This window comes from Drosophila rhopaloa, unplaced genomic scaffold (genome assembly GCF_018152115.1).
Source record: "Drosophila rhopaloa isolate 14029-0021.01 unplaced genomic scaffold, ASM1815211v1 contig_69, whole genome shotgun sequence".
Classification (NCBI taxonomy): Eukaryota; Metazoa; Arthropoda; class Insecta; order Diptera; family Drosophilidae; genus Drosophila; species Drosophila rhopaloa.
In genome coordinates, this window is record NW_025335166.1 from 2,261,118 (window position 1) to 2,282,482 (window position 21,365).

General features: G+C 43.0%; 5 protein-coding genes across 6 annotated transcripts; 3 read left to right on the forward strand and 2 right to left on the reverse strand.

The window, feature by feature from the left end:
* Positions 1-1,030: 1,030 nt before the first annotated feature.
* On the reverse strand, positions 1,031-3,883 carry LOC108039056 (ornithine decarboxylase 1). The gene is made up of 6 exons (XM_017115962.2): positions 3,595-3,883; positions 2,509-2,666; positions 2,162-2,459; positions 1,856-2,104; positions 1,296-1,364; positions 1,031-1,235 (listed from the first exon to the last, which is right to left on the reverse strand). Exons 1-6 carry the CDS (start codon positions 3,862-3,864, stop codon positions 1,095-1,097), a joined length of 1,185 nt encoding a protein of 394 aa, XP_016971451.2. The 5' UTR covers positions 3,865-3,883; the 3' UTR covers positions 1,031-1,094.
* Positions 3,884-6,951: 3,068 nt separating this feature from the next.
* Positions 6,952-8,373, forward strand: LOC108039082. Its single transcript, XM_017116012.2, has 2 exons — positions 6,952-7,127; positions 7,300-8,373. Exons 1-2 carry the CDS (start codon positions 7,086-7,088, stop codon positions 8,152-8,154), a joined length of 897 nt encoding a protein of 298 aa, XP_016971501.2. The 5' UTR covers positions 6,952-7,085; the 3' UTR covers positions 8,155-8,373.
* A 2,409-nt stretch (positions 8,374-10,782) lies between these two features.
* On the forward strand, positions 10,783-13,609 carry LOC108039081 (hairy/enhancer-of-split related with YRPW motif protein). Its single transcript, XM_017116011.2, has 3 exons — positions 10,783-11,241; positions 11,706-11,920; positions 12,601-13,609. The coding sequence occupies exons 1-3, from the start codon at positions 10,979-10,981 to the stop codon at positions 13,428-13,430; spliced, it is 1,308 nt and encodes a 435-aa protein (XP_016971500.2). The 5' UTR covers positions 10,783-10,978; the 3' UTR covers positions 13,431-13,609.
* Positions 13,610-13,714: 105 nt separating this feature from the next.
* On the forward strand, positions 13,715-15,542 carry LOC108039059 (mitochondrial dicarboxylate carrier). Of its 2 annotated transcripts, none has more exons than XM_017115965.2 (2): positions 13,715-14,201; positions 14,523-15,542. In XM_017115965.2, the coding sequence occupies exons 1-2, from the start codon at positions 13,795-13,797 to the stop codon at positions 14,974-14,976; spliced, it is 861 nt and encodes a 286-aa protein (XP_016971454.2). In that variant the 5' UTR covers positions 13,715-13,794; the 3' UTR covers positions 14,977-15,542. The 2 variants fall into 2 exon arrangements, with proteins under 2 accessions (XP_016971454.2, XP_016971455.1); XM_017115966.2 differs by having other exon boundaries at positions 13,715-14,197; positions 14,523-14,746.
* Positions 15,543-18,474: 2,932 nt separating this feature from the next.
* On the reverse strand, positions 18,475-20,188 carry LOC108039063 (nucleoporin seh1). The gene is made up of 4 exons (XM_017115974.2): positions 19,980-20,188; positions 19,477-19,914; positions 18,884-19,092; positions 18,475-18,825 (listed from the first exon to the last, which is right to left on the reverse strand). The coding sequence occupies exons 1-4, from the start codon at positions 20,088-20,090 to the stop codon at positions 18,519-18,521; spliced, it is 1,065 nt and encodes a 354-aa protein (XP_016971463.1). The 5' UTR covers positions 20,091-20,188; the 3' UTR covers positions 18,475-18,518.
* Between the last annotated feature and the right edge of the window lie 1,177 nt (positions 20,189-21,365).

The following is a 21,365-nucleotide window of genomic DNA, read 5'->3' on the forward strand; positions in this document are numbered from 1 at the left end:
TAAAACTGAAAAAGTAGCATCGCTTGATGTCAATTGCTTTTATACTGCAAAAATGTCATATAAAAATAGAAAAAAAGGGATATTTTCGCAACCTTTAACAAACGCCCGATCGGCAAGCGCTTCTACCCTAATCAATATATCCGTAAATAAATAAGATTTGGAAAAATTTATGTCAGTAGCTTACACACTGCGCGAAAAATTCTGAAAATCATCAAATTTGATCTGCGTACACACGTTTTAGGACGACTGTGTAAGTTTCAGATCGCTAGCTTTTAAACTGAGCTCGCAAACGGTATTGAAACAGACGGACGGACGGACAGACGGACAGACGGACATGGCTATATCGAATCCTCTATTGATCCTGATCAAGAATATATGTACTTTATAGGGTCGGAAACGTCTCCTTCACTGCGTTACAAACTTCTGACCAAAATTATAATACCCTCTGCAAGGGTATAAAAAGAATAGGAACAATCGGAAAAAATAGGACATGGCTCGTTCTGACTTATATACTACCTGCAACTTTTGGGAAAGTTTCAAGCAGAAAGCTTTAAAACTGCGTAGAATCGGACAGACGGACGGACGGATAGACGGATTTACAGGCGGACATGGCTAGATTGACTCTCCTGGTGATGCTGATCAAGAATATAGTATATATACTTTACAGGGTCGAAAATGTCTCCTTCACTGCGTGCCAAACTTTTGACTGAAATTGTTTGAGGGGTTTCAATGCTTCATTGCGAAGGTGAGAGCACCTATATCTCTAGGTTGTTAATAAAGACATCGGCCTTCTGCTATTAAACTACACAATTCAACGGATTAGCCGGGTAACACTATCTTCATGTACCAAAAACGTATTGCATTCTTATATGCTTATCGATTTGATTTGATTGAAATAAAACAAGTGTTAATTTGTCAAAAATTTTAATTTATACTTGGCTGATAGCTGCCTTCTTTGAGGGATGCAAAACCAGATTTTGTACCAAAAAATGCTCTAGTTCGCAGTGCAATAAGAAAATAAAACAAGTCAAGCTTTCATGCTGGAAAGAAGTGCAAGCCAGTGTTGCTTTTATTGGTTTCAACAAACGGTTTAGTCATATCGCTCGGAAGTACAGAGTCTTTGGGACATCGAATCCATTAAATGGACTTGCAATGGGCATTGTATAGGCTCCCATGTTTCGAAATCCTAAAAGATCGCCTCGGTTCAGGTTGGGCAAGAACAGGTCCTCTGATATCTGAAGTGTTTGAAAATCGTTACGTTATATTGCCGGACTGAAATACAAATGTTAGCCCACCTTGTCAAATGCGTCACAACTTGGTCCCCAAATCAGAGACTTCAACTGGGGCAATGCATCCGCTTCGTCCTGGAAAATTATTAAAAGTGTTGAAGCATTTTTAAAGGAGTTAAAGAGGGTTAGGTAAACGGTCCACTTTGTTTAACTAGAAACCTTTTTTAAATACATATTTAAACAATGAATAAAACTTGCCCCTATGTAAACAATCGTTTATAATCATTTAAAGTAAATGGTGTTATTTCTGTCAACAAATTTGTCAGATTGGTATAAATAAGCACTTTTAAAATGTATTTGTTAATTAATCGGTATATTAGATTTGCAATGAACACAAACTTTCAATACATTCCGCTTTTAGGTAATTCAATATAAAAATTTATAATTTTACTAATTTTACTCTGATGTTATTAAATTATGTTTTCATTAAAAAGATTTTTTTAAATTAATATATTTGGGAAAACCCTTTGTATGCAAAATAATTGGTGTCCGTTGGAACACATAATTACTTATTTAATATTTATCAAGCACACCGAGTACGTTAAATATTAATGAAAATTACTTACTAGATAATGCTCCGCAGTCACCACTTGATGGTCGTACAGAATGCAGTTGAAGGATCCATAGACGCCATCATTTAGGTAGTACATCACGGTGTCCAGCTTGCCAGCTTCATTGCGAATCTCCCGCTTGGCATGAATCTTGCAGACCAATGTGAAGGCAGCCGCTACAAAGAAACGTCCTGGCTCGGCAATTATTTGCACCCGCTCATCGGGAAAGTGGCGCTGCACCGAGGTGTTAACACTTTCGGCTATCTGTAAAGGATTGTTCCTCATACCATCAAAGGTATCAGAGGTATTTCTCCAACTTACCCTCTTAAACTTTCCATCATCGCTGCCGGGAAAGCCGCCGCCTATGTCCAAAAAGTCCATGTCATAGCCCAGCAGCCCGCCCAACTTGAAGAGGTTCTTGGCCTTCTTGATGGCCCGATCGTAGGCCTCCAGTTCGCTGCATCCGGAGCCCACATGGAAACTGGTGCCGGTCACCTTCAGATCCAAGGACTTGGCCAGCAGCATTAGGGCCGCAGCATCCACATCCGCATCGCAGCCGAACTTGTCGCCCAGCGGACACTGCGCCTCCTTGGCCTCGCTTTTGAATCTCACAATAAGGCTGAAAAACAACATTGTACTGCTGAATTCTCGGGTTGGCTAGCACATACTTGGAGTCGGGATAGTGCTGGTGCAGCTTGTACACCTCGAACTCGTTATCCACCGTGCCATTGGCCACCTCCTTCTCCCTGGCGTATTCCAGATGGCTGACAGGTCGACAGGGATTGGCAAAGATAATGCGCTCTGGTGAGACATCAAAGCCTAGGACCTTTTAATTGAATACATTAAAAATATAGTTTAAAAGTATTGTGTAAATGTATACATAAAGAAAGTAAGGAATAAGGATCAACTTATAAGAGTAAGGTTAATTGCCATTCATTACCTAAATCTCGCATGGTATACAAATGGAAAACTAAGGAAAACGGAGGCTACCTTTAACAACAACATATCCCTAAAGTGATGAGCGAGTTCGCTAGATAATTCCCGATCAGTAACATTTTTCAATAATATCGCATATATACTGCGTATATGTAACTATACAGTAAATATGAAAGATAAAACTTTAACAAATTAAATGATTTGGTATATAATATAATACGTTTGTTCTTAAACGACTCGAAAAGTTTTATATTAGTAGCACGCGAATAAACTGCACGGAACCGTAAGGCCAGTATAGTCATCCGATTTTGATAAAATGTTGATATTGGTGGCAAAAGTTCTAAAAAAACACAGATAAATTACAATTTTTTTTTAAAAACAGCAATGGGTATCAAATTTGACATGATTGATCCGATCGGGGATGTCTCCTTCACTGCGTTGCACACTTTTGACCTAAATTATAATACCCTCTGCAAGGATATAAAAACAATAAAAAAAATCCCTAAGAAATGTCAATTGACTATTGAAATTAAATATGAAAGCACAGAAAACTATTTTTAATGAAAAATTTGAAGAGTACAATCTGTTGCTAGGTAAATGTAAAATTCTCTGTAAATGTATAGCTCATTTCATTACTATAAGTGATTACCATCTGGCCTCTTGGGTTGTCATGAACTTTAGTGTTCCATTTATTCTATTCCTCTCTTCTTTCAATTTAAGTGATGTGAAATATATTCCCATTCTTTCTGAATGCCTTGAAGCCGTATAGTTACTCAAAGTAACAATAAATTAAAATCCTATAGAAGAGGGAGACCCACCAGTTTGAGTTCATTTTTTGAGGCGCAATCGAACCCGGCTCCCAGCTCCGCCAGCAACTTGACCACCACGGGATCGTCGTTGCACTTGACGGCGTAGAAGGGCTTAATCCTGGGCAGAAGCTTCTGCCAGAGGCGATGCTTCCTTTCCACGCTGGACAGATCGCAGATGTTGAGGGCCTGATCCAGACCCTGCAGGTCGGACTGCTCGATCACCCGGCGGATGTTGAGCTCGTGCTCGTAGTACTGGATTTCTGGGAGACCGTTCGCCATCTCAGGGATACTGTTCGCAACTGACTGGGGCACTCGGGCCCGACTGATCCCATAGCATTTTTGTTATCAGTCAACGACTTGGGTCAGAATCGCAACAGACTTGCGAATCATTTAGGAGCACGCTCCGAAAATGTTACACTGCCGGGAACAATGAGGCTCTAATTAGCGGCAAAAGGTCAAGCGATTGAGCCGGCCGTTGCCCGCTCACTCCCCCGAGCGAATATTTGCCAGAATGCGTAATTTACAACCAACAATATTTGGCATCGTAAATAATTTTAATGCCCTCGCGCGGCTGCACGGACATGTAAAACTAATAAAATGTAAATTTTGAGCGGCAAATGCCGGAGTGGCCCTCAAGTCGTGCATAATCGACACTTGCCCCGAGGACACGGCGCACTTCACACCGCCTTTGAAAGCGGAATCGAAATCCCATCAAACCCCTACGCACCCCTAGAAAATTCCACGGCAATGACAATAATAATAACAATAATAGAAGTGTGCGTGTCGGAAGGGAGGGTTGTTGTGGTCTGTTGTCCTGGCCAATTTAGCTGCCACCCCTCGACTGCGTCCGAACGGGCAATTAAAAATTAAAATCAAACTTTTGTAATCGATATTGGCAATTGCCGCTCTTCATCGCCAGCTTGCTGGAGTGTCCTATCAATCAACCTTTAATTGGTTGGGCCCATCAATATTTTTTCGCACACCCTTTGGCCTTCGGCGAAGATGTTACAAAAAAAGGAGTTTGAGTCCCCAGTATGACAACTGTCAGAAACAACAGACAAAAGTATTGAGCGATGGCCGAAAAAGGATCTTGTCATGCTCGAAAACCCAAGGAATCGAATATAACCGAATCATTGCGATTTGATTGCAATTTGCCGCGAGTGTCATCATTCACTCGACTCCAGTTTTCCAGTTTCGAATGCGACTTCAAAACTAACCCGAATCCGCGGCGAGCACTCCTCACTTTGAGTGATGTGACAAATCGACGACAGGCTGTAAAGTGCTCACAAAAAATACAAATACAGAAACGGAAACATAGCACTTTTACCATGCTGAATTGTAAAACTGGTTTCGCTTCGTTTTGTACAACTAAATGCATTTAAATCATTTGGTTAATTTGCTGAGAATTTACATGTAAATGTCATTAATTCAGTCGTCAGACCCAAAAGTTCCCATAGCATTTCATTTAAAATCGAGATACATTTCAATTGCGTTGGTCTATGGAAGCATTCAAATCGATTAACGTTTGTAAATTCCCTAATTATTCTTCAAAAATTGTCTATGATCACTTAAAACTCGTTCAAAAAAGAGAGAAACTAAAAATCTAAAGACAATTCAGTGTAACAAATCAAAAGTGATAAAGAAAACGTATTTTTTTCGTTTAAGCGTAAAGAAAAAATATTTGTCATTAATCAGTTGTGTCTGTCTTTCAAATTCGTTTTCTTTATCACTTTTGGACTAGACGACCTGTTTATGAATATAATTTGAACCGGGTCTGCTGATAAGCCAAAAAACCACTATCTCTCTTAGAAGAGAATGTTGAGCAACTCGAGTAAGTTTATATATACATTTTAATATTGAACTTAGATTTTTGTTGGTACATTCCCTTATTTTTTCTCTCTTTAAGCATTCAGGCAAGTTTTTCTCTTTATAATAAAAGTATTGACTCCAAATAAACGAATCAATCAAATGATTCTTGCTATAATTAAGAAAGTTAATATTTCTAAAATATATGGCTTAAATTTATTTATTTTTAATTTATTACAGATCATAATAATGAAATACAGATGTTTTCATTTGCTAACATGAAATAATGGATACGGATTAATAAATACAAATATATTATTAACGTCCTAGCTCAAAACAAGATGATGGATGCCAAGTTACTTAAACCTACATACTAAAAGGATGGAATTATCTGCAAGCGTATAGTTTCTGTTGAATAAAATTATAAAACAAATCGCCTTCACACGAACATTCATGGCATTGACACACTATTTATAACGCAATGCGTGGGAAATATATTTTCGCGTAGTTATATGACCACCTCCCACAAGTTTAGCGGCAACCCTCTCCGGAAATAGTTTCATAATAAACTTGCCATGGATGGCAGCGCCAAGTTGGCGCCCTCATCCGCCACACGAACAATAATAATCAGGGAGCAGGACTCACCTTTGGCCCACAGTAGCGCCCCAGGCACTTGACCGGCAATTCGAGGACCCTCGGCTCGGGGGAGCTGCAGGGGAAGGGGAGGGGGAGTGGGAGTGGGCTCTAAGCCGGGCCATTACCGCATTAGGGGCAACCCACTCGAGATTTCCAATCTGTGCGCCTGGATTATACTGCGCCTGTGCCGGCAGAGGCTCTCACTGGCACTTGCACTGCTCCCCAGTACACAGTGGGAAATATCCACCCACTTTGGTGATAATGGGACAAAGTTATGTTTTATAATAGACACTTACCATTTTTTAATTTACCTACGTAAACTCTATTTTAATTTAATATTTGTGTATGAGGAAGTCATTCAACTTTTAACTGAAATTATTAAATACATTTCTACTACCAAAACTGTATATTGGTTTAGAAAAACATAAAAACATCAATATCATATTTCTACTCGGAAGCACCCAAAGTACTAAGAGTATATATAATTTCTTTAAAAACTCAAACTCTAGGAGGTGTAGATTTATTTTTCAGATGGAAATCATGAATATTTTAAAAAGAGTTCAATTTATCTTCATACATCTTTTTCTTAAAGCTTATTAAGTTTTAAAAAAACCGACAATTTATAATTAATTTAAGTACTCAATTAAATTCTTTTGACATGGCTATTCTTGATTTCTGTCCACAAAGTGAATAGACAATTAAATAGAAATAAAACAGTGTGAAGATCCCAATAGTATTCAAAAAAATAAAAATCAAATAAACATTATTTTCAGACCCTGATGTTTTTAAGTCCCATTTGTTTTTCTTCGTGCACTCGTGCCGCTGCCATGAGTCATGTGGCACGAGTGCGGCATGGGAAGTCCTTGCTCCACCTGCGAGGGTTCGACTCGGCGCTTCCTCGTTCAGTTTTGTTTGGATAGGCCAACGGGCTGCAGCAGCGATGAGGCACATGTCCCGGCTCATTGCCACAACTCCGATGGAAGGGCAACAATAGCTTCTGTAATTGCACCGTTCAATTTGGGAGGAATAATCGGCGGCGACACAAAGACAGCGTCAGCATGTCGCATTTGCTGAGGCGCACCAAGAAGTCCTGTCTGAAGGTTAGTCTGGGTGGGTGGCTATGCCCACTGGGTAATCAATAAAAAATCGATGGCGGCCGCCGAATGAAAATAAACAGTAAAGTTCACATGCCTGTGCTCAAAGCACGTTAATCATACGCCGCGTTGACCGCTCGCGCTAAGTTTATCCCCATATCGATTTGTGTTGTTGCAGTTCCTGCGCAAGATATCGACTTCAAAGCATCTATTCGTGCAGCGCCTGGACGAGGAGGACGGAGACGACGAGGAGGTGCAGGTGGAGGTGGAGGTGGACCTGCAGCGGGATCTGGAGCTGGATATGAACAGCAATTGCCCCGCGATGGAGGCCATCTACGAGGAGTTGCAGCTGAGTGAGTGCACTCCGGCCTTGGATTTGGCCAAGGAAGTGGAGGAGCCGCAGCAGGAGCCCAAGCACGATCTGAGGACTAAGTACTTGATGAACTACGGCAGCTACGAGGTGTTGGCCACCCTGCCGAGCATCGAATTCGAGCGGGTCAACTACAAGGAGAATGTGCGCTATCTGCGGCACACACCCTCCAATTCCAGTCTGGACCTGCAGCTGGAGGAGCAGCAGCAGGAGCAACTGCAGCAGCTGCAGCTGCAGCAACAGCAGCCGCAAGTGCAGCAACAGCAGGCCACTCCAAGGAAGCAAGTGCAGCAGCAGAGGATTCCCCCGGCCAACCGCTATCATCCCTGCAGCATCAGTCTGGGCTCCAAGTTCGAGGGCAACTACCACAACGTGGTGATCATGGAGCCGCCGCACGACGACTTTCCCATTGTCAAGTGGGACATCAACGGCAACTCCCTCGACGACGACACCTGCGATCGCTGGGAGGACTTCGATGCCAGGTGGCGCCAGGCGGCGGCCGTCACCAGATCCCTCTCGCAGTCCCAGAAGTCCAGCCACCAGTCCAGCTCCTGCACCCTGGAGACCTGGGTGGACGACGCGGAGCCCCTGAGCCTGGAGCTGCACCGACACGACTCGGTGGCCACCGGGAACAACTGTAATCTTTGCCTTAGGAGCTTCTGAGTCCCCGGGAGGGGAATTCAGCGGCTCCGCGACCTCCACTTTGCGTCCAGCGATTGAGCATGTAAACCAGTCTTGTGAGAATTACCTACATATATATTATGTATTCGAGTATTTGAGTCGGTAGACCGCAATTTTCATTATAGAAAGTTGTTTTCGAGGATATCCATTAACAATAAAGTGTGTATGTGTGTGCGGCGCTCCTTTGGCTCCATACCTTGAGTAATGCATTTGTCCTGTGGGAGGGAGGGGTGAGTTCGACGCCACCCCCTCCATCGATCCATTCCGGCGCACGACCCGCACGTGCTGGACGCTCGTGAGAATCCGTAGACCTTTGGCTTTCCCACGAGCCACGGCCGCGATTTCGGTCCGTCGGTGGTGCAAGTTCAACTTGCCGCTAAATGTGTGCCCGTAGCCCTGCACTATCCATCCACTCGATTAGGGGTGGGTTCCGGCGATTCCCGGACAGAGTTTGTCCCACGCTGGCACTGGCACTGGCATTGGCCATTAAGCATTCTTACTTTGCTGCTTGCCACAGTTGAAACCTGAGCGACAGCATGCCGAATCAAATTAAAAGCACTTTTTTATAATTTTCGATTTTTGTGTTCTTTTTGAAATTGATATGGAACGCCATTATTATTAAGCTTACGCAGCGACAATCGAAATTAATCGAGAAATGGAAAGAAATGTTGCAATTGTTATTTTAAGTTTAGAGAAACTTATATCAAGTGGTGGGAGAGGTATATTTTGTGAAACTTTGAGTGAAATTTCTTCGATTTCGGAAAATAGATTTTTGAATATTGGTATTAATTTTTTGGAGAGAAATTAGATTTATTTCAATTAAATGATACATTTTTTTGGATATTTTATTTACTCAAAACGATATCAGCAAACAAAAGTTTTGCCCAACGAAATATGTAAAATTCTTAAAATAAGTCTCCGACGAAGAAAATTGTATAATTAAATCCTAAACTTAATTATACCAAACAAATTTCTCCACCATTTGTTTTAATCTGCATAATCTTAATTCCTTAGATCCAGTTTAAAATGATTTTTATTTACCCCCTACCGATTACTTTTGCATATTGTTTTCTTTTCATTAAAAAAATATTTTTTCTGGAGTTATATGCGTTTATAACATCACCGTTATATTGGTTTTTCTATTATTTTCCTATTACTTTTCAAGTGTTTAAGTCTTTTTTAGCCAGTTTTCTAGAAAGGTTAGAATCGATGGGCATGGTCACGCGCCAATTATTTGAGACGCTCATTTCATCATCTGCTAGATTTAATGAATTGGTAACAAAATATATTATGAACCTTTAAGTTTTTATTACCTAGGCCACTTTACAAATCGTCCTGTGTTATCATCTTGACATTATAAAAGTTACATTGTATTTTTTTTTTTTAAATGTATACTATTTGAAACGATTTTTCAATGAAACTTTTGCAGAGATTTGTATATTAACACAAGATAATCGTTCAGTAAAAAAGTATTAATATTTTGCTGAAGTGCATAACCGGTAGACGGAAACCTTTTATACCCCTTTAAACTATTTATATTTGTATATTGCTGCAGAGTCTGTCTGTCGCAGATTTTGGTAGCTATTAGAGCAAGAGAATCGTAATTAATCAACCAGATTCCTTTAATTCCTTGTTGGTCCTGGCGACGTCCCCACCACAAAATGTACCATCTTTAGGTATACGATACTCTCGCTCTGTTTATTAACTTTAAGAACTTTCTCAGCCGCATATCAAGTTTAAAGACCTTTCGTACAGTCTTGATGTAATTTTTTCATAATTGAGTCTAAAGTTATATATAATATTGATTTGACTACGTAAATATTTATAGAAATCAATAGTGAACCACGCAAAAAATTCATTCATCAAAAGAAAGCCAAGCTGTTTAGATAACCATGTTTGCCCATCAGCATAGCTTTAAGGCAAACAAACAAATCGATTTTACCTCAGGCAAATTCTAGGTCAACTTCGGTCACCTGCTGCCGCAGGCGCTGTTATGTTGGCTCCTGCTCCCGTTCCGGATTCCTGATGCCTAACGCCGTAACCTTGAGCCAACACTGACCTAGAAATGTGTGGGCCAACCAGCACGCGGCCCACTGCCAAGATAAAGGTCAACGGCGGCTGTTGCACTTGTTGGGGCTTTTCCGATGCCACACGACCGGCGGCTGCTCGGGCGCGTGCTCCAGTTTGAGTTCCGTGGCCCGATGCAGCCGCTCCAGCGGCGAACAAGTGGACGGCGGACGTCGCCAGTTTGTCGCCCACGGCGCCGTCGTTTAGTGGCCATGTTGCAGATGCTGCTGGAGTCCCTGTATCGGATACTAGATACAAGATACAATCGAAATCGATGACAGAGGCTTGCTCATTTCGTTCGCCGCTCCCTGTCGCACACACACACACTCCCTTGCTCACTTGCTCACTTGGCAGTGATCGCCGCTCGACGCAAATTTCCTACCCCAATCCCGCAATCCCGGCCTGCACGCGTTGCCAGGGGGTGGTTGCTGCTGCGTCTTATTGGACGGCTGCCGCAGGCGGTAAAAAGGGGTTGAGCGGCGGCAGCGGAGGGCAGGTCGTCCGCTCGACGTGTGCTGCAGAATCAGTCGAACGCCGTTCGCGCACACGATAAGTCACGTGCTCAAACTAGCTCCGCTAGCTCGGTCCTGCACTCCATCTCAGCAACTTGCTGCCAGTCCAACTAGCAACACGCAACACTCGCCCAGCGACAACAGCAACATCAATAGCAACACTGCAGTGTCAAGTGCGCAGGAGCAGCAAACAAACAGCAGCACACACACACTCACGAACACACACAATGGATCACAACATGCACGTGAACGCGCCGTCGCTGCATCACTGGGGCTATGCCGCCGGTCCCGGAGTGGTCATGCCCGGCGCCACCGCCGGTGGCACGCCCCAGAGCCACTGGGTGCCGCCGCCGCAGAGCCACCACAGCGCCCACAGCAACCACAGCCACGGCCACGGCCAGAGCCACAGCCACGGACACAGCAGCCTCAAGCGGACGCTCTCCGAGAGCGACTGCGACGACCTCTACTCCGAGGAGTCCTCCAAAGAACAGTGCGTATACGTGATTTGCTAAGAAGTGTTCTCTTTTGTTAAAATATATTTTTTAAAGAAACCACATCTTAAACAATGCCTAGCAGGCTAAAAAAAAAATCACAATCACTTTTCGTTCAGTGAATCAGAATACAGTTTATACTAAAACAAAGTTCAAAACCTACGGAAATATACTAGAAAATTCGTACGTGATTTGTCATAAGACATTTTCGGATTACAACCTCCTTAAGTTCTCTATCAATTGAAATCTGTGGATTTTTTAGCTGAATAAAAAAACTAACTATTCAATAATTTGAATTATCGCAGCATGTTCAAGGCTGATTCTATTGTTAAGAAAAGTCTATGAGCGTTTGGATCAGTTCAAACATGAACTAAATTTATGTTTGTTTTTTTTAGTATTATAAGTCGAATTTCCTAAAAATCTCCTTACTAAATTTGAAATATTTTCTTTATTCACCTTTTAGAATCTCGCCCAGCGAAACGGGCAGCTGCCAACTGATGAGCCGCAAGAAGCGTCGCGGAGTGATCGAGAAGAAGCGTCGGGATCGGATCAACTCCTCGTTGACCGAGCTGAAACGTCTGGTGCCCTCCGCATACGAAAAGCAGGGATCCGCAAAGCTGGAGAAGGCAGAGATCCTTCAGCTGACCGTAGAGCATCTGAAGAACTTGCAATCAAAAAGTAAGTGTCAATTTTACCAGTTGCGGAAAGGGTTTAGGTAGTGACACCACGAAATTTTAAAGGGATATAGATTTTAATAATAGAATCACGTTCGATATTAACTATCAATTTAGTTAATACCATACAATTGCAAATGAGCAAATTTCAACCGAAGTTTATAAACGTTAACCATTTATAATTAAATATTCAATTTCGTGAGAGAAAGTAACCACTATTTCAATTTCCCTCCAACTTAATAAGTAGAGTCCTTCTAACAAACATTATCATGGGAAAAAACTCCAACTAGAATCCCTAAACAAAAACTCGCTGTGGGAAGCAATTGAGTCACAAGATTAAATACAATATGCGGCAAATTATCACAAATCTGGGTAAACAATCCTGACCTGTTGTCCCGAACAGGGTCGTGTTGTGGGAAAGTTATGATTGCCGTAAGCAAAACAGCACCACCACCACCCTAACGCCCAAGTGAATCTCGATTCTCGGGGCTTCCCACGCTGTTGATGGTACCACCACTGTGGAAAAGCTGCCACCCCCTGATGGCCACCTCACTAGTCATCCCGTATAAGGACACGGGGGTTGTTCTTTATGAATGTTGCGTGGGAACTGCTATTTTAATTGTTTCCTCGATCCCAGATTAGACAGCTTATTGACTTTCTCCTCCTCCTCCCGTTTCCTTGCAGCTCTCGACTCGCTGAGCTATGACCCGCAGCGCGTGGCCATGGACTACCACATCATCGGGTTCCGCGAGTGCGCCGCCGAGGTGGCCCGCTATTTGGTCACCATCGAGGGCATGGACATCCAGGATCCGCTGCGCCTGCGCCTCATGTCCCACCTGCAGTACTTCGTGCAGCAGCGCGAGCTGTCGGCGAAGAGTTGCGCCAGTCCTGGAGGTTGGGCCTCAGCCACTCCAAGTACTTCCGGCTATCAGCCGAATTGTGCAGCGGCTCCTTACCAGAGTTATGCGGCGCCAGCGAATCCGGGTGCCTATGTCTCCAGCTATCCCACGCTAAGTGCATCGCCTTCCCAGCAGACCCAGCAACTTGGGGGTCGCACCAGTGTCTCCCGGACAAGTGGAGGTGGAGTGAACGAATCATTACCCACCCACGATCTTCACTCCGAAAGCAGCAGCCAGCAGCAGCAACAGCAGCAACAGCAGCAACAGCAGCAGCAGCAACAGCAGCAGCAGCAACAGCAACACCAGCCACACCAGCAGCAACAGCAACACCAGCAACAACAAAGGACCCAGACAACACCTCAGTCGCCACAGCAGCAACACTACACGCACGATCACAGCGTGGTGCATCCCGAGCAGCAGCAGATACCCACCTACATCGAGCTGACCAACAGCAATCGTCCGGCGGCCGTGGGTTCCGAGAGCCTCAGCTACAGTGCCGCCCCTCAGTATCCGGTCAGTGGGGGCCAGGACTACAACAATGCCAGCGTCCTGCAGTATGCCACGCCCAACGGAGCCAAGCCCTATCGACCCTGGGGCGCCGAGATGGCCTACTAATCGGATAAACCCCTGGTAATGAAAAGTGAAATCGGAACAGGATCTCTAGTCAGAGCAAACCAAGTGTGATAGTCTTAAGTTCGCAAACTAAGCAGTGAGATTAGCTACTTCCTTAAGCATTTGCATTTAATTTATTCTTTACCATAAGATTATGAACCTTTTGTGAATCTATTGTAAATAAACGGATCTGATTATAAGTAAAATACTATATGAAACTACTTTGTTTCATAGAACTGACGTGTTGGGTAAAAGTAAAGTTATATTTGTGTTACTTGTCACTTTCTGGCTTGACACTTATTTAAATTATAATTGCTTTTCAATAAAAAAAAATTGCAGGTAACCATAAATATCGAATTAATAGATCATGCGAGACTCGAGACGCTTGCCGCGTTGGTGGTCCGGCGGCGTCTGCTCGGCGATCGCAGTGACCACCACCCACCCGCTGGACCTGATCAAGGTGCAGCTGCAGACGCAGCTGGTGAAGGAAAAGAAGTCTGTGGGCGAGATCATCAAAAACATCTACAGTCAGAATGGCCTGCTGGGCTTTTACAATGGCATATCGGCCTCCTGGTTCCGCCAGCTCACCTACACCACCACTCGTTTTGCCCTGTACGAATCTGGCAAGGCTTATGTCGACGCCGAAAGCTTGAGTGGCAAGATGGGCCTTGCCGCCTTGGCCGGAGTTATCGGCGGCATTGTGGGCGTTCCTGGGGACGTGGTCACTGTGCGACTGCAGAACGACAGCAAGTTGCCGCCCGAGAGCAGGCGTAAGTGAGTATTTCCTTGGTGTGTTTTTACTCGTAGAGTAAAAAATCGCTTGTAACCGTGTTTCAATCAAAAGTCAAATTTTGATCAGCTTCAACAGCCAAGTCGATCTAACACCATTATCCGTTCGTCCGTGTATTTGTATGTTTTTCTATAAAAAAGTTTTGTGTTTGGACTACGTTCTTTTCTAGATATTAACAACCTTCTATAAGGAGGTAAACCTATTTGGCTGTTTTAGGATTAACCGGAATTTTAAACGGGTTTCAGACGGTCTTGTCTTTCAAACCAATTACTACCGATCTCATTGCATCTCAACTAATTCCTCAGCTACAAGCACGTCTTTGATGGCCTCTTCCGCATTTACAAAGAGGAGGGCGTTTCCAGTCTGTTCCGCGGCGCAGTGCCAGCCGTTTCGAGGTCCGTCCTGCTGACCATCGGGACAAATGCCGCCTACGACCAGGTGAAGCAGATGCTGAAGACCGCGACAGGAGCGGCCGATGGCGTCCCTCTGCACTTTGGCACCTCCACGATAGCCGGTTGCATCGCCACGGTGATGACGCAGCCACTGGATGTGCTCAAGACCACCTTTATGAACGCCAAGCCGGGGGAGTTCTCCGGGATCGGGGCGGCCTTCATCAGCATCGCCAGGCAGGGACCCCTGGCCTTCTATCGCGGCTTCATTCCGGCCCTGATCCGGGTCAGTCCCAACACCATCATCACCTTTATTTTGTACGAGCAGGCGCGACTGCGCTTCGGGTATCTGCGACCGGATGACGAGTGATGCCCCCAATGCCGGAAACATCCTGGAATCATTTTGGTTTCGTATTGTGAACAGTTTGAGTATTTTAAAAATCCATTGAACTGGATATAATCCGGACCCAATAAGCTGCCACTGTGCTCGTTAGATCGCGTACCGCGGACCGCTGACCGCTGGTCAGCCAGTTTATAACGGGGGTCAACGGTTCATAAAATTTGCATAAGCATATGAATATCTGAACTAACTAAGCACGTGAACGGCCAGTCCGCGGCGGTTAGTTAAGCCGGCTGCACATTCGCCGCATGTAATTAGGAAGCGGGTTTAGCAAGGTGCTGGGGGTCGCAACCCCGAACACCAGATACTGAACCCGGAACCCGAAACCGCACAATAAACGGGAAATTTTCGAGAAAAACAGGAAAGCGGGTTACGCAAGGATCTTGTAAGCGCTCCAGAAACAAAAGCCTCGAAAGGGAAACTATATCATAAAGGTAGCAGGGTTAAAATATTATAATATGCGATGTAATTTAGTTTAGTTTAGGGTGCTTTTGTATTCTAAATGTATCTGAAAATGTACTACTACTTAAACTCAACATGTGGTTTGGCGGGGAATATCTTTTTGTAGACAGTTTTTCGGTTTGGCCCTTAGGGCTTACGAATGAATTGTGTTTGGAATCCATTCGATCTTGAGTTTATGTTCCAGATGAATATTAACCTCAGGACCAATTGAAACGAGTGTAAGAATGTAAAGCTAGCTGTCAAATTCCAAGGAGATCATAAACGCTGGATATATGAGGGTGCTAGTAGAAATACATTTTAATGTATCGTGCATACGTCTTAAAATAGTAGAGGGGTTTTGCTTTAAAGAAACTATTACTTATTTCCTTAAATACTATTGTTCTTAAGGGGTTTAATCAAAAACAAGAGAGAACGCTATAGTCGGGTGCCCCGACTATCAGATACCCGTTACTCAGGTAAAGGGAGTGCGAGGGAGATGGAGATAGAAACTTTGATCACGCATAACTTTTTAACGAATGGTCCGATTTGAAAAATGTCTTCTACATTTCGATAGGTATTGATAAACACAATAAAACTGCATTTTTACTTTCCGAAATATTTAAATTTTTAAAATATAAGCGATTGTGGGCGTCAGAGGGGCGTGGCACCATTTTGAAACAAACTTGCGCTGCGTAGGAACTGCTCAAATCTACATGCAAATGCCAATCTTCTAGCTTTTATAGTTTCCGAGATCTCAGCGTTCATACGGACAGACAGACAGACAGACAGACGGACAGACAGACGGACAGACGGACAGACGGACAGACGGACAGACGGACATGGCTATATCGACTCGGCTAGTGATCCTGATCAAGATATATATACTTCATAGGGTCGGAAACGCTTCCTTCTAGCTGTTACATACTTTTGCACGAATACAATATACCCTTTTACTCTACGAGTAACGGGTATAATTAGTGCCGATTCGTTTCCCATAGAAGCATAATTTTAGTCTTTACGCCCTATACCTTATAAGGTTTGCACCTTACCGGCTTATCTACAAAGGTATGTTTCCATTTTGCATATTTTATGGAACCAAAGATAGACTCAAGAAATATTTCCCGCAGTTTATAAAAAATGTTAGCAATATGCCTTATATCCCTAAGGACTATAGCTCCCAAACGAATCATTTAATTTAATTTAATGAAATTTCACTACTTGCAATTAAATCCATTGACCCACACCAAAAAATCACTTGAGACCAAAATTGCATTGAAACCGGGCAACCGAAATTGCTGTCTATCGAATGTGGGAACATTCTAAATCACCCCTAAAAAAACCAGAAACAATCTTTTGCGCATTAATTCATTTTTGCCGGTTAAACACATATAAATGTTTCAGCTATGTGAGAACCCCTGAGCTTTGACTTCCCACGCAATGGGCAAACCACCACCCACCGGGGCTCACTATACGTACACATACTATAAGGGTGGTTCGGCACCGAGATCGGCGTCAACACCATCGCCTTTAACATAATACACACGTCAAAACTTCCAATTAGAGACAATCATTCGGATCTGGGACAGGGGTATTTCTGATATCGATGCGGGGTGGTTTTATCACCCGGCAGTGGCTACAAAAACCATCGAGCTGGTCGGGCGGGATTTCATTCCTTGGATTACCAGCAGAGCAACAGGATCAGGAGTACCCGAATACCCGCCGTGGGGTGGTTGCATATCATTATAATTGTGTGGTGTCATCGAAAGTGAAATGATTCCTATTTTTATTGCGGTTCGAGTCAATTAAGTGGAATATTTCGCGACATTTCTGAATGGTTTTTCGTGTTAAACATAATAAAAACCTTGCTGTGATCACTTGTTGTACGTAATATTTAATTTATGCACATGTGGATGGAATGGAAATGCACTTAAGAAGGATTTTATGATCCAATGATTCCCCCATGTCAGGGGTTAATCGAACATATATAACCCATAAATAAAAGTTAATAAAAGCATTTGATTTGAATGCAATCACTGAACTTGAAAATGCGTTTTTCTTCTTTTTCCCATTTAATTCAAACAAACGAATTTTTGATTTTGCCTGCGCTGTGGGTCTTTAAAAATAGCTAGCATATCAGATCTGCCGTTCTCATTTACACACACATGTGACGCAAGAGAGAGTAATTCTTACTATTATTATTATAGTGCTCGCTCTTGTTTGTCATGTGAATTAAATTTTGTTTTGATTTTTCGCCTTGCGGGGAAGTTGTTCCAAATCAATAATTGCTTCAGTTTGCCGGCAAAAGTTTAAGCAATAGCCAACTTTTTTTTTGTTACTCTCTACTAAACTTGGGGGCACTGAGAGATCCCCATGTTTCTGTGATGTAATGTGAAAATGACCTAGGAAGCGCGATCTAAAGAATATTGACGAAAGACATAGAAATGTGGACTAGAAAGCTACTTGTCGGATTTATCAGAATGCCGGCTCTTATTCCGAGGCGTAAGTGGCATCAAAACATTACGACATAATCTTTATAGGTATTTTAGAATAGAACATTTTAATCATTTTATATATAGATCTTATATCAAGTTTTATCTTCCACCAATTTCAACAGAACATTCGGAAGTCATTAACTTGAAATGGGTTAGATTAATTATTATGTATTTCATGCCTGCTACGTTAGGTTCATATTTTGTATTTTCGTAACCAAAATTGACATCGATAAAGTAGGTTTGATTTAATTATGCTTTTGGAGCCCAGGGTTTTACAAGTCATTTATACAAAAACAATCAGATGTAAATCCGAGTTACCGTTTTAATACATATATTGATTTTACCAAACTCAAAATTTACAATTACAAAATTTACAAAAATGAGTAAAAAATTCGAGAAAATCTATGTATCAATTTTATATTTTACATTTATTTATAAATCATTAACCAATATAATCGGTTATAATTTTTTCCAAAGTGGAATAACTAGAAGAAATTCTAAAAAGTATTTACCCATATTAAAAAAAACCAAAGAGTTTCAGCTTAGGATTTATTCGGGACTCTACGATTAAGTACAAGATCAGTGCCACGGCACCTGATTCCCGATGGTGCCCTTCTTGTAGAACTTGGCCGTGGCCGAGGCTGTGGTGGCCAGCGTTGGGGTCGGCGGGGCAGGCTCATAGGTGGGTCCACTGCCCTCCGCCTTCAGCACGGCGGCACAACGCCACTGCCTGTTGTAGTTCATTCGCCACAGACGCACGCAACCGTCGTCGCCCGTGGAGATCAGCATGGTGGCCAGCATATTCCAGCAGACGCGCCACACTGGGCAATTGTGTTCGCTGAATTTTATGGTCTGAATGTCCAGTTTCGAGATGCCGGTAGCGTCCCTAAAATGTGTAAATACATTGACTTTGGTTTCTTCATAATCCTTATTCCCAATCTTACGTCACTCCTCGCAGGTTTACGATGTAGAGATCCTTACTGGCCACTGCCAGCATGTGGAAGGTGCGGCCGGCGTTGGGGGCGAAGGCAACATCCGTGACCGGGTCGGTTATGTCATTAACAGTCTCGATTTTCACGCACTTCCGGGCATTCTCGCTGTAGGCAAATAAAAACACCTTGCCGGTAGGCGTAGCCGCCTCATCACTGCCCGCCTATAAAATCAGTTGATTAATAGGTCAGCTAGTTTGATCTCTACAAATATTAATTAAATCTTCTACTCACAAAACAATGCTTCCTAATATGTAACTTTAAAATTGTTACTTCATAGTTTTCAGTGTCGAGATATATATATTTTTTGTTTAATTCGTTTTAAGTTTTAAGAAGATTATAGAAATTTTTGGTTCGGTCTCAGAAAAGTCAACTAAAAACGACTGATCTCAATTTTAATTTTGTGAAAATCAAGGTTGAGCAAATTGTTTTGAAAGGGCCTCTTGAAACAGCCCACTCTCTTAGAAATTGATCTTCATTTAAAAGATTATCCTTTTGTTTGGCCATAAGTTATATCGATATGGGGATTTTAGAATTAGTTTGCTTACCGCCAGCAGCTGGGTGACCATGTAGGTGGAAGTGTTCCAGGAGAGACAGCTCAGCGGTAGCTTGTTAGCGATCTCGTGCTGCACGGGCCACTGCGAGAGGTTCATAATGTCGGGAGCCTCGTAGATGCGGATTATGCCGTCGGCGGAGGCGGTGGCAAGCAGGAGTCCCAGGTATTTTGGCGCAAACTCAACATCAGTGACGCTGGTCCGGGAATCGACCAAGGTAGTGCGACGAACCCAGCGACGTGTGGGTGCATTGGTGGCGGAAACCTTCTCACCAATCACCTCCTCCCAAACGGATGCGGTGCGATCGAACGAGCAAGTTGCCACAACCTGGCCGAATTCCGGATGCGCCCAGGATACGCGCCAAATGGATCCGGAATGCGCCTTCCAGCTGCTGGTGACGCTCCACTTGCCCTGCCCGTCCTCGTCCCAGATCTGAAAGCCGAAATTCCGGATCACAAAGGTTGTTGTTTATCGCAGCAGAAAACTCTAATATATACCTTCACTGTCTGATCGCTGGAGCAAGTGGCCATCCGTCGGCCGTAGTAATCAAAGACCACATCGTGTATCACATCCTTGTGGTCGGCAATTATGGGTTCCACGTCAAACATCCTGTAAAATCCTTGTGAATTGCCGAGAAATTGTTGTTTATAAAATGCACGCGCCGAAAAATCTGCGCAGCGAATGCAGCCCTAGAAGACCAGGGTTGGTAAACACCCGCCAGACAGCTGTTGGTTACCTGGCCTGAATTTTTCTAGTATTTTTAAAGAAACGGTCTCACTGGCCGAGTGGTCCGAATTACGCGTGAAATACGAATAAAAAACCAGACGAAAAATAACAAAACATAGCAGAGGCGGTCGATCACAGCTTGATAACTTATCAGTGGTGCCACACACCCGTCTGGGAATCGCGAATAATTCACAAATCGAGAAGTCAAGGCCTCGAAATCCGAGAGGAGAGAGTTTGCACCCGGAAAAGAACAGTTACACACAACAAAATTGCCAACAGAAAGAAACGTGCGAAGCGCAGTGCGATGGAGAAGAGTAAGTGCGGTAATCTAAGCGCTAAACGGGTAATTACAGCCCGATTCGATTTCGGAAATGTATGCGCATATATGCAAATGAGCGGGGTGAATAACCCCACATCATAGGCATAGATCGGGAACCGCGTTTGTTTATCATTTGAATTCGCTGGCTAAAGTACGAATATCGCTCAAAGTGCAATGAGCAGCATAAATTCCTATTCCTTCATCTGCAATATGCTCGCCCTCTTTTTTGCTCTCTTTCTCGCTCTCCCTCTCACACTCGTTTCTGACCTTGATTCCTATTGGATTTTACACATCGCGCGATGCCCGTGACGTATGTATGTGTATGAGTGTGGGCGCGCGAGCAACATACTTTGTCAGTGTGTTAGCCGGCAATTACCTAATAAGAATCAAACTGGAGATTATGCATCCCTACACAGAGGAAAATTAATAAAGGATTCTGCATCTCTAGGGAATTATCACAAAAATTCTAGGTAGTGAGATATTCAATAATAGATATTCAAGTAAAAATGTATTTGATAATAGAGAACTAATCATATTTATTTAAATTAAATAAAACAATATAATTGATTTTTTAGGCATTTGTCTATTTGAATTTATACTTATAAATAGCAACTGTATCTGTGTATCTCATGAGAAATTTTGTGCTTTGGAGATAAAGCCAATTAAGGGTGATATTTGCAAAATAAAATCACTTGTCTGTATATTGTTTTTGTTAGTTAATTGGAATGTTTAATCGATCATAAACATTTACAAATTATTCCTACAAGCACGAAGTTATTTTAGTTCTGTTTATAAATCCTACAGATAAGCACATCGAAATCAGGCGTTTCACACGCGA